The sequence below is a fragment of the Gadus macrocephalus genome, chromosome 3 (genome assembly GCF_031168955.1).
Source record: "Gadus macrocephalus chromosome 3, ASM3116895v1".
In the NCBI taxonomy this organism is placed as follows: domain Eukaryota; kingdom Metazoa; phylum Chordata; class Actinopteri; order Gadiformes; family Gadidae; genus Gadus; species Gadus macrocephalus.
Genome location: NC_082384.1, coordinates 9,964,492 through 9,980,232, shown reverse-complemented (window position 1 = coordinate 9,980,232; position 15,741 = coordinate 9,964,492). Strand labels below are relative to the sequence as shown.

General features: G+C 43.4%; 2 protein-coding genes across 3 annotated transcripts; one reads left to right on the top strand and one right to left on the bottom strand.

Moving 5' to 3' along the window:
- Nucleotides 1–319: 319 nt before the first annotated feature.
- sparcl1 (SPARC-like 1) lies at nt 320–9,224 on the bottom strand. Of its 2 annotated transcripts, XM_060047195.1 has the most exons (12): nt 9,070–9,224; nt 8,078–8,133; nt 7,879–7,944; nt 7,663–7,758; nt 6,586–7,626; nt 6,169–6,265; nt 4,792–4,913; nt 4,545–4,665; nt 3,691–3,827; nt 2,502–2,650; nt 1,784–1,932; nt 320–929 (listed from the first exon to the last, which is right to left on the bottom strand). In XM_060047195.1, exons 2-12 carry the CDS (start codon nt 8,129–8,131, stop codon nt 901–903), a joined length of 2,061 nt encoding a protein of 686 aa, XP_059903178.1. In that variant the 5' UTR covers nt 8,132–8,133; nt 9,070–9,224; the 3' UTR covers nt 320–900. The 2 variants fall into 2 exon arrangements, with proteins under 2 accessions (XP_059903178.1, XP_059903177.1); XM_060047194.1 differs by having other exon boundaries at nt 6,586–7,758.
- A 3,307-nt stretch (nt 9,225–12,531) lies between these two features.
- scpp1 (secretory calcium-binding phosphoprotein 1) lies at nt 12,532–15,457 on the top strand. The gene is made up of 8 exons (XM_060047189.1): nt 12,532–12,691; nt 12,842–12,896; nt 13,282–13,329; nt 13,677–13,733; nt 13,943–13,987; nt 14,104–14,142; nt 14,248–14,307; nt 14,426–15,457. Exons 2-8 carry the CDS (start codon nt 12,843–12,845, stop codon nt 15,203–15,205), a joined length of 1,083 nt encoding a protein of 360 aa, XP_059903172.1. The 5' UTR covers nt 12,532–12,691; nt 12,842; the 3' UTR covers nt 15,206–15,457.
- The last annotated feature ends 284 nt before the right edge of the window (nt 15,458–15,741 follow it).

Sequence of the window (15,741 nt, the reverse complement as noted above, 5' to 3'; positions counted from 1 at the left end):
CCACTCTGATTGGACCTGGCAGGTAAAGATGTCCAATCAGAACGCTTCCTCGCAACACAACAGGTTTGTGTCGTCTCCTTTTGGCAAGGTCATGGTGACCATGAGTGTGTCCACCGTCTATTTTCTGCTTTCTTACAGCGTCCAGGAACAACATTATTCAGGATTAGCTGGTGAACCAAGCAAGCCTCAGCGGCTCGTGTTCTCACTGTGGCGGCCCGCTGGCCTGGGTGTCATCGTTTGGTGTCATGTGGGAATGATGCTGCTGAATAACAGTGTTTATTTCATCAACCCATTCGCAGTAACAATACTCGAGTCTGTGAAATGTCCAAACAGCTTTAATGAGAACCGTAAGCATGACAAAACACTTGAAGTCACATAGAGAGAGAGGAAGGAAAAAATACATAGAAACCATAACAAACAATAACCCAGTTTTACCACTTTTATAATGGTAAACATCTTTCTTTTTATTCTTAAAATACTTCTAGAATAATGTGTCATCAAAGCACAAAAACATTTAAAATACTCTAATTGAGTTTCACTAGTTTAATCTTTTTCCTTTGATATTTTCTTTCCATTCTTAATACTTTCTTTCCAAACACTTGTAAACGCACCCCCTTAATGAATGTATTTATATGTACTACTGTATGTGTGGATAATGATGAATGTTGATTATACGGTTAACATCACTTGGGTAAGAACACTGGCTCCCCAAGGGCAGCCCGACCCCGTTCCCTCGGTCACAGAGCACCAACAGAACCATGATTATCGCCATCGTTTTACATTTTCAGTGCCTTTTGATAACATATTTAAATGTGCCCTGCTTGCTGACCGCTTTGTGCGTGCTGCCTGTTACAACACTCGAGAAACGGACCCTCTGGTAGGCAAAGTACTTGAGGGCACTCAGAAGAGGAGGTTCACATCCATGTCCTCTGTGGAGGGAAATACAAGGGGAAAGTATTTTTCTATTAAATTGAAGAAATTACGCCATCAAACAATCGATAAAAATGACCAAATTACCTAAATCAAAGCTTATATCACGATTTAGGATGCAGTCTGAGGTGTAGTCTGACTATGGATCTTGGGATATAGACAGGTATAGATATTGGTACGGACAGGGAAAGAACTGGGTATAGACAGGTATAGACAATAAAGACCTGGATATAGACAGATATAGACAGGTAAAGTTCAGGGTATAGACAGGTATAAACTTGTGTATAGACAGGTATAGACGGGGAGAGACAGGTAAGGACCTGTGTATAGACGGGTTTAGACAGGTATTGACCTGGGTAAAGACAGGTATAGACAGGTATAGACCTGGGTAAAGACAGGTTTAAACCTGTGTTACCTGTCCAAACCTGTGTTTGGAAAGGTATTGACCTTGGTATTGACAGGTATTGACCTGGGTATGGACAGGTATTGACCTGGGTATGGACAGGTATTGACCAGGGTATGGACAGGTATTGACCTGGGTATGGACAGGTATTGACCTGGGTATGGACAGGTATTGACCTGGGTATGGACAGGTATTGACCTGGGTATGGACAGGTATTGACCTGGGTATGGACAGGTATTGACCTGGGTATGGACAGGTATTGACCTGGGTATGGACAGGTATTGACCTGGGTATGGACAGGTATTGACCTGGGTATTGACAGGTATTGACCTGGGTATGGACAGGTATTGACCTGGGTATTGATTGACAGGTATAGACCTGGGTACAGACCTGGGTACAGGCCTGGGCACAGAGAGATATAGACTTGGGGAATCCGACACAGATGCTTACCCTCCTTGATCCCAAAGCAGTGGGCCCACTCACGGAAGGAGACCTGCTTGTCCTGGTCTCCATCACACTCCTGGAAGAAGCGAGAGGTGCAGTGCTCCATGGGCACCAGAGGGACCCTCAGTGGGGCCAGTTCAGAGTGGGACAGGAGCCTGGAGGGTGGGGGGGGGGGGGGAGGGTACCATTTAGTTTACCCATGTTTAGTTATTTAGCAGACGCTTTAATCCAAAGTGACACACATGTTGAGCTGAGATGTTCTTTATTTATCACAGATTCATCACAGGACATTACGCTGAGGCTGAGAACAACCAAAGCACACGATCAGAATTGATTGTGTGGGATGCTAAGGCAAGTTTATAAAAAAAATATGGGGAGAGTACAGATTACACATCCACGATTGGAGATCAGGAGATAGAGCCAACGTTTTGAATACGAGAGCAAAACAATAAGTCAGGTCAAGTTTCTAATGAAGAATTTCCTCATGTTAAAAAAAAATATATATAAATAAAATAAAGAGTAACTCTTCATCAAAATGGCTCATTTAAAAATGGTCAGCCAATTAGGTTAAGAATCATCACCATTAAAGCGTTTTTGGTGCAGTATGATTACTAGAATCAGTGCATAGAGAAATAGTTTGAGTCTGAGAAAAGTCCAAAGACAGAGTTGGCCTTTTTTCGTATTAGACAATCACCTATGGCTCAAATATCAAAGTGAAAGGTACCTGTCAGAAGGGTGCTTGTCCATCTGGGCGAACTGCCAGTGCACGGGGTAGATGTACAGGTTGTAGTTCTTCTCAAAGTCCTGGGCCAGCAGGTCTAGGGGGTGATCGCCTGCATGGAGCCGGCGCTCATTCTCATGGATCTTCTTCACCTGCGCTCATCACAGAAGGATGCAATCAAAATTCGCACAGAATTTAACTGATTTAATGACGTGTGTCTTCAGCCTCACCGAATAGTTCTCAGGGAATATGTAGTTTTGGATGAGGGATACAATACTCATTGGGTTTGGATTTGGGGATTTTAGGCTCCCCAAATAGTAGATAATGTAGTATTGTATAATATAGTATAGTGAAATACACTATAGTTTACTATACTAAACTATACAATACTATATTATACTATCATGTAATATACTAGTATATTATAGTATAGTATAGTAACTAGTATACTATAATATAGCATATTACATATAATACATATAATATAGTATCATATAGTATAGTCTCATGGCCTGTCTTTGTCTTTATGTTTAGTGTTTGTACTCCAGATGTCCTCAGACTTTCCCTCCCCTTATATCTCCCGACTCTCCATCCCCTCATTCCCCTCACCTGTGTGTCCTTGTCTATCTCCCAACCTGCAACTCATTCCCGATCACTCTCCCCCTATTTATACAAGTTCCCCTCCTTTGTTCCCTTGTCGGCTCTTTGTTATTGTCATGTCCCTTGTACTTCACGGTTTCCAAACTATAAGTGTGTTTCTGTCACGGTCGGGTGCTGGCGAGGCAGGCGGAAAAAAGAGGTATTGATCCCAATGCGGACGAGAACTCTGGGAATGAGACGAAAGGGCTTTAATAATGAAAACACACTAATCTCCATGAAGTGACCGAAAAACAATCACAATTTGGAAACCCGCGAAGAACAAGGGACATGACACATACAGAGAACCTACAAGGGAACAAAGGAGGTGAACGTGTGAAAATGGGGGGAGATTGATTGAGAGGGAATGAGTTGCCGATGGGAAGATAGATATGGACACAAAGGTGAGGGGATGCGAGGCCGGAGATGTAAGAGAAGGGAAATTCTAAGGACAACTGGTCAACAAGGGGAGAAGGAACACGGAACAACATAAAGATAAAGCAAACATGACAGTTTTGTATAGTAAGGTCAACACTGTTGTGTTGTGTGAGGCTACCTTGATGCGCTGCTTGGACGTGAGGAACCCTGGGCTCTTGGAGTCGTGACTGTACAGCTGGAGCAGAACGTTCTTCAGCCAGTCCCTCATCCTCAGGGGGAACTGGACCAGCTCACTGTCCAGGCAGGGAGCCAGCACTGACACACACACACACACACACATACACACATGCACACACACACACACACACACACACACACACACACACACACACACACACACACACACACACACACACACACACACACACACACACACACACAAACACATGCAGGCACACACATACAAAAACACACACACACACACACACATGCACACACACACATACACATGCACACACACATGCAGGCACACACATACAAAAACACACATACAAACACACACACACATGCAGGCACGCACATACAAACACACAGACATACACACACAAACATATGCAGGCACGCACACACATACTCATACACAGATGTATGGTAAGAAAGAAAGACAGACCCACAAACACAAACAGACACAGGGTGAATAGAGACGGAGAGGCAGTCAGGCCAATCCATCAACAGTCAGACAAACAGACGTTCCATCGGAGCGACAAGCAGATAGACAGACAAGCCAATGCACAGACAGACAATCAGACAGACAGTGAGACAGACATATAGACAGTCAGAGAGACATTTTGACAGACAGCCAGATAGTCGAAGTCAGACAGACAGTCAGACAGACATACAGACAGTCAGACAAGCCAAGGCCCAGACAAGCAGAGGGAAGGCAGTAATTAGTTGTGAGTTAGCCTCGAGCTATATGCTGAATGAAGGAATGCTGAAAACAGAGTGTGGGTTTGAACCCCTGTGAGGTCATACACTTGCAGGGCCCCGTGTAGTCGAGGTGCAGTTTATGTCCTCGCTTAGTTCCCTCCAGGTTGCATTTAGTAGCAAACAGCACACATGCCGTGTCATATGTTTTATTATCGGTCCCACAGACCTGCAGAAGTGAAGAACGCCAGACAAACAAAATCAACTGTCAAGTTAGGCTTTTCGGCCGGATTCTGGATGCATAATTTCAACTGCTTTTTGGGGCGAGTTTCTGAATTAAATGTTCAGAACTCACGTGATCAAATTCATTGACGCTTGCAGGACATTTGGTGGGCTCCTGACAGACACACGCAGGCTTCAGGTCTGCGTCCAGCATACAGGCCTTCCCACGCTTACAGCGGAAGTCCATGCACGGGTCTACAAGAATATAGATTCCAAAAATAAACCAGACCATCTGACACTATGCTTCATTTTTTGTTTGAATCTGAGATCATCTCTTTCAACAATCTATTATCAATCCATAATCATCTCTCTATTATCGAACAGGTATACAAAAGGTGTCCAAATATTCATTGTTCCAGTTCATTGTACAGTTTATATTTTTGTTGTTATATATACCCCATTAGAAAAGCCTAATTTGTATGCGTATAAACAATTTATGTCTCAGTAGCTATTTAAATGGTTTTAATAAATGGATGGATAGCGACAGCTAAGCTCGAGTCCCTCATTAAAGCCCTGACATTCCAGTCCCGGCTGGGAGTTTACACAGGACTTTAGTTCAACTTCATGTCCCTCATTGATTCCTTAAGCCCGCCTGGTTGTGTTGTTGTAGCGACCATTAGGCTAGGTTAGCGCTATTCATGTGGAAGTTATACCAAAGTAACCCAGTCAGCACTTTTCAATCAGGGGGGGTTGGGGGGGTAATGGGTGCCTCCAGCGTGGAAACCTTTTGGTGGTCTTCATGTGCTGGTGGAGGATGAAAATTCAGTTTATCCTGAAATGACCAGACCCTTACTGAAATGACCCGACCCTAACTGAAATGACAAGACCTTTACTGAAATGACCCGACCCTAACTGAAATGACAAGACCTTTACTGAAATGACCAAGGCACAACAGAAATGACCGGGTGCTAGCTGAAATGACCAGGGCATAACTGAAATTACCAGGCCCCAACTGAAACTACAAGAATCTTTCTTATATGGCCAGGCCCTAACTGAAATGACCAAACCCTAATTGAAATGCTGAGCCTAACTGAAATGACCATATGCTAACTGAAATGAACAGGCCTAGCTGATATTATCAGGTGCTAACCGATATGAACAGGGGCTAACCGATATGAACAGGTGCTAACCGATATGAACAGGTGCTAACCGATATGAACAGGGGCTAACCGATATGAACAGGGGCTAACCGATATGAACAGGGGCTAACCGATATGAGCAGGTGCTAACCGATATGAACAGGGGCTAACCGATATGAGCAGGTGCTAACCGATATGAACAGGGGCTAACCGATATGAACAGGGGCTAACCGATATGAACAGGTGCTAACCGATATGAGCAGGTGCTAACCGATATGAACAGGTGCTAACCGATATGAACAGGTGCTAACCGATATGAACAGGGGCTAACCGATATGAACAGGTGCTAACCGATATGAACACTTTCTAACCAGAGGCGTTTTCTTTCTGATGACTGGCTGGTTTGGTGCTGGGGTAGAGTTCAGCCGAGGACCGGATCTGGACTGGATTCATTCCCACTAAAGGAGCCTGTATGTGTAAAGAAAACGGTTATAGCTGTGCATAATATACGTATAGAAACATATTCCATGGAGAGGTGGACATTTCAGTTCCAGAAAGTCCAGAAACTCCATGCTAGTGTTTCCAGACCACCTTCTGTATAGAGTGTAGTGTGGTGCAGCAGAGGTACTGCTTACAATCTGCTGATTAAATCCACATTTTGCACAGACTTTTTCTATTTCATCCTTGGATTACTGCCCACCTCTATTCTCTCTTTTACATTCAATCCCTCATAACAGACGGTTTACAACTGCCTTAATTGCTTTGGAAGATGGAGAAGTGTCCAGCACCCATTTCCCCGTCCGCCTCCTCTTGTTCTTGGGGTCGGTGCTGTCGGCGTTCGGCCCCTGTGCTTCCGGTTCCGGACCGCGGCCAGCCTCGTCCCCTTGCACGGCATGCTTCCTCGCTCTCTGGCGCGTCGACCTTCCTTTCTTTCCCTTTGGGACGCTCCCGGTGTTGTTGCTGTCCTTGTCTCCTTCTGCCTGGTTCCCCTTGGCCATCGCTCCTCCATCGCCCACCCCCCGAGAGCTCTTAGGGGTCGCCAGGAGCTGGTCCTCAACCAGTTTGGGTCCGTTGCCATCCTCTTTGTTCTCCTCCTCCTCCTTCACACTTTGCTCACCCAGGAGCTCATCTTGTCCTTGATCGGCCATTACTTCCCTTTCTAATGCATCAACGATTTTCAAGTCTTGCTCGTCCATGATTATGGTGGGTATTAGTTTAACGCTGTTAGGCTCCTCGCTAGCCTGATTGTCTGAGCCCTCTCCCTTCAGGAGGGGTTGGGTGTTGTGGCTCTTTAGATGTTCCTTCAGGGGTTGTAGCTCAGTGTTCAGGGGCTGTGAGAGGTCAGCATCAGATGCATAGTCAAGGTCAGCTAGAATCTCTGAATCAGTGCTCCCATCTGCTCCCTCTACTGCTGCTCCTGCCTTGATGACAGCCTTTATCTCCTCTTCTTCCTCATGAATTTTGGCCTCTTGTTCATCATCTTCCTTTGCCTCCTCTTCCTCCAACATCTTTATATATGTTTCCATAGTTTGGCCGTGGTCCTCCCGCTCTTTCTCCTCCTCCGCATCTTCCTGGTTTTCCGTTATTTCCCCTTCCTCCTGAGGGTTCTCAGTGTCCTGGTCGGCTTTCACTTCCTGTCCATCCACCCCCCCCTTGACTTCCTCCTCCACATCCTGTTCCTGTTCCAGTTCTCCATCAGTGTCTTTATTCAGAAGGTCTACCAGTTCCTCCTCACTCAGCAGGACGGCGGTGCTCTTCTCCCCCCCCTGGGTGGCCTGCATCACTCCTTCCTCCTGGGTGTTAGCATTAGCATTAGCATTAGCATTAGCATTAGCATTAGCATTAGCATTAGCATTAGCATTAGCGCCAAGCTCCTGGTCTTCCTGTTCCCCACTGCCGGCCTCTAACGAGACGAAGGTGGGCAATAATTGTTCTGCGTCCGCCTCTTCTGGAAGGACGTCCTGAACCAGGAAGAGATAATAGTTTTTCATCATTACACTCATGCTCATATTTGTTTTTATTGATCCAAATATTTTGCTAAGTATGCAATGGCGTTAAATGGATTCGAGGTTAAACAATACCTTGTGTTTGGCTGTGTGTGAGGACTTGGACCAGGCATGATGTTTGTTGTGTGGTTTGCTCTTCACCTGTTTCAAATGAATTTCAAATGAATTTGATATAAAATAAAAAAATTGAAGTAGGCTTTTTCATCAAGGTTATTGAATAAGCTGCAACAATAGGTATACAATAAATAAAATAATATAGAAAGATGTAACTTACTGATAAGGCAAAGGTGGTTGCAAGCAAGCAAATGCAAACTAAGTGTCCCCTCATACCTGTAAACAACAACAAAACTCTTCATCTGTAACAAGTACCAGTAAATTTGATATAAAAAGTCAATAAAAAACACAGGCAAATATAATAAGAAACATATTCCATATTCTGTATTCTGCAATATGAATAAGACCCATACTTTTCAAAATAAAGTTTCCCGGTGGAATCTGTATTCTGCATACACAACCATGCAAAGTCAAGCCCTGGGATTAGCCTGCTCTGTTGCCAAGGCTACGGGCCCGTTAGATGCACCAGTCCCATTCAGGGCTGGTAGGGACTAGTGCAAATAGCAGCAGCTACCAGACTGGAAACAAGTGGACTGAGTACACAAACGTTTTGTGATCGAAGATGGAGAAAAAACAGATGTCCCAGCGCATGCAAAGTGCAGCGCGGCAAGCCAGCAGGGCTCCAAACATGTTTGTAGGCAACAGGATTTAGAATTTACATTTATATCAAAAAGTGGTTAATTTTTCAAATCGTATCGTAACTATTGTGTGCATCGTATTCTGCAATGTACATCTCATTATCAAGATCACATTTTCAACGATTCACATATTTTCTTCTTTGGAAAGTCCTTTTCAGGACATTTTATTTATTAAATTAAATGGAAATGAACAGATGCCTACAAATATAGGCAAGGACATATGTTATGCTTGTGTTTGGAAGGGGAGTTGAATGACTTAGTCATCACTTTTGCAGAGTGTCCATACCTTTTCCCATCGACCTTCATATACATAACTTTTTAACTATCAAGCCTATATTACATGAAGCAAGAACCAAAAAACACATCAATGTCAATGAAAGAAATAAAGAAAAACAAAAAAAAGCTATTTGATAGCAAGAAATTATGTCACACATTTAACCATCCACTATTCTTTGTTATATTGCTTTGAGAATACATAATTTCCCCTATTATAAAGTGCTGGTAGTAACGTTACCTGAGGTTAGAAGTTACCAAGATAGGTTCAGGTGTTTTAGTCCTGTGTGGAGTCTCTGAAGACTTGCGGTCGTACCCCTGGCACAGGATTACACTATCTGAACCCTCCCTCCTTCATCATTACCTCCTCACACACACATGCACACGCACACACGGGCACACGCATGCATACACAAAGCCATGCATACACAAAGGCATGCATACACACACAAACCTACACACACCCACACACACACACACACACACACACACAGACATATATGTACACCAGCACATGCTAAGATAGACTTATACCAAAGTTGCACACATATACACACACACACACACACACACACACACAGCCGCATGCACGCACAAACACACATACACACAAACATAAAAGTGCATGCACACATACACACTTATTAGGTTATTAGGTAGACACAAAGGAACAGTGACACACACACATACATAAATAAGGGTGGGGTCTCGATTGACAGCAAAAAATTCCTACACAAATAAAAAGGTGTCTACCACTAGCATTCACAAGCACGTTTAAAGATGAGGTTATTTAAAGAGATCCAATTGTTATTTGGTTACGGTTATGACCATAAAAAGAGTTTATAACTTATAATGTAACCTCATTGAGTTACATTACAAGAACTGTTTCATCACAAATATAAGTCCCCATTTATTCCACTAGATGTCGCTCTACAACAAAGTCTCGGTCAGAAGCTTCTTTCTGAACTAATATGTTGGCAAATTTCAACCTTACGTAAGAATGAAACATCAATGATATGACTGCATATTATATGTTTGTATATTTCTTAATGAAAAAGGATAGTCTTAGATACTCTTCAATATAGCCTACAGGAAGAATGTTAAGGGTCGCAATCAGGGCTCTAAATTAACACCCGCCAACCCGCCAAATGCGGGTGAAAATTCATTTTGGCGTGTATTAAAAAAACCTCACTAGCCGGCTTGGCCGGTGATAAATGAGTAACTTTACCATCTATTTCGCGGGACGCGTGAGCACGGTTTCTATGGGAACGCATCCGTCGAGGCTGCCGTACTAGGGGAGGGGGCGTAGGTCACTCTTGGGTTGGAAAAAACGATAGACGCCGGTACAAATACAAATACAGACACAAACACAAACAAGATGTGGCGATGGTTGGGATAGCCGGCCATCAAGAGAAAGGATATTCCTACCAAAGAGGTAGGGGAGGAGGAGGATATTGGACCTCGCGAAAAAAAAAAAAGGAAATTTAACTGTAAATGGCTAACTGGTCGTGAGTGGCTCGTGTATGATCACGAAAACAGCGTAATGTTCTGTCAGGATTGCCGAATGTATGCTAAAGAAAAACACAAAACGAATAATTTCGTGGTAGGAACCAATAATTTCAAAGTAGAAGCAGTAAAGGATCATGAGAGTGCCCGAAGTCATCAGGAGAGCCTGAGGACGAAAACCGCCAAGACGTGTCGTATCGAAGAGAGTGAAGCTGGAAGGAGCCTTGCCTTAATGAAGACGTACATAATACATTTGTGTAATTTTGTACATTATCTGCACTAAAACATGTTTAGAGTTGTTTAAAGTTTTAAGTTGTAAAACGCTGGCCCCAGCCCCACCTTCTGGCGGTTAGGATTTAATTTTAATTGGATATACATTTCCAACTTCACTGTAAGATGAATTTAAAGCTTTAGTTAATAAAATGATCAAATGAATTCAGTGGCTCTCATAATCTGTCTTTTTTGCACGGGAAAAAATGTGGCTAGTGGAAATTCTGATTGGCTGGTAACTTCAGAAACTTACCAGCCACATTGGCTATTTGGCTGGTGATCAAAAAAGTTAATTTAGAGCCCTGGTCGCAATGGTCCTGAACCTTCCGTTACGAAAGGAAAACAAAACCTCAAAACATCCAAGTTCGACAAATATCTCGAAATGGCGAAACATGGTGAGTGAATGTGTAAACAGTTCACTGGGGCATGTGAGCCCAGCATCAATTATCTCCCACTCACTCCACCCTACGTTCAACCATTGCATCCCGGCGAACCGGTAGCTGTGGTTTCCTGGACAGCTCCAGACGAGTGAGAATTTGGCCTAATTACATGTTCTATTTACATAGTTCATATCGGAAGCTAAACGGAGAATTCCCTCTGTTGTTTTTCTTCAACCTTACCATATAAGTACTTCCACAGGAAACGAAAAGCAACATGCCCATTCAAAACACACAGTAGATGTTCGCTGCTTGCAGGACTGGACCAAGGCATTGACCTCACAGCTCACCATATTTTGTGGTTCTGTTGTGAAGTCTCAAGCTTACAGGCCTTAGCATTTTGCAACAACCACAAAAATATGTATGATTGAAAACTGGGATAATTCACCCGACTACAATAAAGAAAGATATGTCAAGATGTTTGATGTAGTTAAACACTGGGCTGAACCTCCTCTTTGTGTGGGTGCGTGGTGTTTTCTCCACAAACTGTTGCCTATGGTTTAAACCTTAACATGCTCTACGTCCCAGCCATGAGGGGGTGGAGACGCTGGCTGGATTACACTGTGTGTGAGTGTGTGTGTGTGTGTGTGTGTGTGTGTGTGTGTGTGTGTGTGTGTGTGTGTGTGTGTGTGTGTGTGTGTGTGTGTGTGTGTGTGTGTGTGTGAGAGTAAGACAGAGAGAGAGAGAGAGAGAGAGAGAGAGAGAGAGAAGGAGAATAGAGAAGGAGGGAAGGAAGAACAGTAAAGAAAGTGAGGAATTGTCTTTGCACAGATGGATGTGTGAGTCTGCATTCGTTTTTGCGCTGAAGGAACGAGTATGTGAAACGTAAAACCCTGTGGGTGCTTACATACGTTTGTATGTGTGGGCGTTCGTCTATCTGTCTGTGTGTGTGTGTGTGTGTGTGTGTGTGTGGTTGAATACGTCTGAAGTGAGATGTATAGATGTGTCTGTGTATGCCCTTATGGTAAGTGTGTGTGTGTGTGTGTGTGTGTGTGTGTGTGTGAATGAATATACATGCCTGTGCCTGTATGTGTGTTTTTGTGTATGTCTGTGGTTGTCTTTATGTGTATGTGTGTGTGTACTTCTTTATACGTGTATAGATCTGTGTGTGTGTATGTTTGTGTTTTTTAGATTTGTGTCTGAATCTATTTGCGTACAGATGTGATTGCTGCATTCATGTGTATGTGTGTCTGAGCGGTGGTTTGTGCATGCGTAATTGTGTGTGTTTATGTGTGCCTATAAATGTGTGTGTCTGTGCATGTATGCTGCATGTGTTTGGGCGGGAGGGTGTCTGTGGTCGTCTATATGTGTGTGTCTCTGTCTGTGTGTGGGTGTGTCTGTGTGTACGTGGCTGTCTATATGTGTGTGGTTGTCTGTGTGTGGTTTTTGTGTTGGGCTTCCGGAGCGAGCGCACCTTCAGCCCTCCTTCCCGGGAGGAAGTGATGCAAGCGTCTTAATTGAGGTTTCTGGTACATTTATATAGACCTCGCTCGTCCCTCACAACATCACAACTCTAGGATCTTCCAGTCTCAGTACTAGAATTCCATACACAGCATAATACGGGATCTTCACGTCTTTATTTAAACTCTTATTACTACAAGGAAGGACCATTTTCATCATTGTGATATATCAGCCATACTCAAGAACAAGGTACGTGTCCGTTTATGTGTTGTGTTGGAGAGTTGACACGATACATACATTCCATTTATTGTAGTTGACTTAGTTGATGAGTTCTACATGCTGCTATGGAGTTAACAGATGACGTTTCAGTCTAATTGTATTGATTCTTCTTCATTCTAGGATGAAGGCCCCCATCATCATGTTGTGTCTGATTGGAGCAGCTGTTGCCAACCCAGTAAGTTCCATTAGAAAACACACACACACACACACACACACACACACACACACACACACAGTACATATATTTGCTAATATGTATTCCAATATAGTGATTTCATGTGTTGACCATAACACATGCTTTAACACATCTGAACTTGCCCTTAAACATTGATGTTATAATGGTGAATATGTTGTCCTGTAAGTCATGTTGAAGTTATATTTAGACATTATGTTATAAGTCTGGATACATTAAATGGTTTGTTGGACAACAATAATCATGTTGTCTTTGTTTGAGGGTTCAAATGATTCCATAACACATATTTTCAATGTAGTCATGCAATCTGAATGAAACTATTAGTGCACATTTTTGACCGTATCTGCAATGTGTATTTTCTTCACAGATCTTCAACCTTCTCTCATTGGACTCAAACAGCGGAGAAAACAACTCAGTGAGTGCATTCAACACAGCTCATGCACTGGGAAACAGCAGCATCTGAAACTGTTTGGTTAGGTTAGAGGATATTTCAGGTTCAGACATAAATCATTTGGCTGGTCTTCAAAGAGTTGTTGTTCCAACAAAATTACAGTTTGTGAGGATAACTCTCTTTGGTCTGAACTGGGCTTTAAATCCATTAAAACCACAGGAGAACTCCCTTGGGCCAGACTATTGTTCAGCAGAATGTACAACATGCCCACAACGGTTCACTGTAACCACAAATGTGACTGGTATAGTGTTTGGAATCTGCAGCTATAATTAAAGTGGATTTGTATTTTTTGTGCCTGCTTTTTTCTTCAGACCATGAGTTTGTCTGATTCCCATTCATCTGAAAATAACACTTCATCAGTGGAGCAGGTAAGGACATGAGAGCGATTGTTTAGTGTAACCAGAAAACTATTTTAACCAGAAGTCTGGTGAAATGTCTTAAATGATTCCCTTCCCTTTATAGATCTTTAAGGTTCATTTTTTAAACTAGGCCTGTATTTGAATTTGATTAAAATGATTTCCATTTTATCAAATGTGGCTATGTTATCTCATCAAAAGCATAATTTCTTTTTTTCCAGAGTTCAGAGTCGTCTGAATCATTAGAATCCAACTCTGAGGACAAGGTGGGCATTAAAATATCCAGAGTCCACACCCTGGTTCATAGCCTATATTGACTGTCAAAGGAAATATCCCTCCGGTAGACTACTTTATTTATTTGTGCTTATTTTCTTGCAAACAGACTTCTGAAGAATCCGAAAGCCACTCACTTGAGGACCCGGTAGGAACATTTTATCAAATGTTCTATTTTTCGCATCAATTTTTGCTCATCATATTACTAGCCGTTGTTGGGAAATAGTCTGAATAACCACTTGGTGTCTTTCAGATCGCCCTTATTGATGAAACTAGAGACAACAACAGTGAAGAGGACAGGAACGTAAGAAAGGTGAAACAACAATGCTGCATTCATTGATTTTTGCCTTAGCACTATTCATAACGTATAAATTGTATTGTGCATCTCTCGATTCATTCTATTCATTGACCATCCTCGTTTTTTTTGTCAGAGTTGGCTGTCAGTGTTCGCCAGTGTCGTCCACTCGAGGAGTGGTGAGGACAGCAGCAAAGAGGCCACGGGTCAGCTGGTGACGCCGCCGCCCCAGACCTCCGTCGTCCCCATCCTCCCCTCAAACCAGCCGGGCAGCACCATAGCCCCGGTCAACAAAAACCTGATGGTGCCGGATGTGAGCCCGACAGCAGCCGGGGACAGCAGCGAGTCCTCAGAGGGCCCAGATAACACCAACAGCACCAACCTTCTCGTCGGTGTAACGGAGGCCCACAACAGTAGCGAGAGCAGCAGCAGCAGCGAAAGCAGCGAGTCGAGCCAAAGCAGGTCTAGCGAAAGCAGCGAGTCGAGCGAGAGCAGCTCGAGCGAAAGCAAGGAGTCGAGCCAGAGCAGCTCGAGCGAAAGCATGGAGTCGAGCCAAAGCATCTTGAGCCTAAATAGCTCGAGCCTAAGCAAGTCCATTCAAAGTAATTCGAGCGAAAGCAACGAGTCAAGCGAAAGCAGCGAGTCCAGCCAGAGCAAGGTGTCTAGTGAAAGCAGAGAGTCCAACGAGACGATCAGTGCGGCCAGCGACAGCTCAGAAGACAGCCAGAGCAGCGACAGCAGCACCAACAAGAAGCAGATCCAATCCAAAGACTGCTCGCAGGGAGCGAAGGGAGACGAGTGCGAGAGTGAAGAAGAGTACTTCTTCCAAGACATAGGAGACGATGCCCAGTATCCACTGGAACATCTTATGGCACTCAAAGATAACCACTTGTTGGAGCTCAGCTGGCGGAGATGATGACGCATGGGCTCCGTTTAAGCCAACAGTCCCTTGGTTTACGAATGATCTACTGTTGCACACGTGCCCCAGACTTTTTCCACTACTGTGTTTATGCCTGTGTTATCCTCATATACTTTAGCATTGGCACAACGAGATTGGGGATTTCTTTATTGTGTTGAGCAGTTGTATGGATGTTTTAAATATTACTATACTGTGTTTTTACTGCAAATGATGTATCCTAAAGTTTAATTAAAATATTTTCATACGCAATTATGTTATGTTGTTTTTATGTTTATGAACTATATTAAAGCCACGCCACGGCCGGTTAGCAAAGTTAGTTAGACGGTGGTGCTAATAACGCCAAGGTCGCGTGATCGATAACCGTAGGCCTACTGGCCATTGACATTTTGTTTTTTTCAAAGGGTAAACTCTGTTCATCTTTCTGTTAATTTTTGTTACGTGGTTCCCTCGTGAAAACCCTTTCGACGTGATTTGAGATTATGTTTTCGAAAAAGATCCACTAGATGGAGACAAACTATACAAGGCAAGGAAAA

Coding starts and splice junctions, on each gene's coding strand:
- sparcl1 (XM_060047194.1), bottom strand. CDS start 8,131: ATGAGGGGACACTTAGTTTGCATTTGCTTGCTTGCAACCACCTTTGCC. Junction 4,666..4,791: donor GCGTCAATGAATTTGATCAC/GTGAGTTCTGAA, acceptor TCACTTCTGCAG/GTCTGTGGGACCGATAATAA. Junction 2,651..3,690: donor CGTCCAAGCAGCGCATCAAG/GTAGCCTCACAC, acceptor TGATGAGCGCAG/GTGAAGAAGATCCATGAGAA.
- scpp1 (XM_060047189.1), top strand. CDS start 12,843: ATGAAGGCCCCCATCATCATGTTGTGTCTGATTGGAGCAGCTGTTGCC. Junction 12,897..13,281: donor GAGCAGCTGTTGCCAACCCA/GTAAGTTCCATT, acceptor TTTTCTTCACAG/ATCTTCAACCTTCTCTCATT. Junction 13,330..13,676: donor ACAGCGGAGAAAACAACTCA/GTGAGTGCATTC, acceptor TTTTTTCTTCAG/ACCATGAGTTTGTCTGATTC.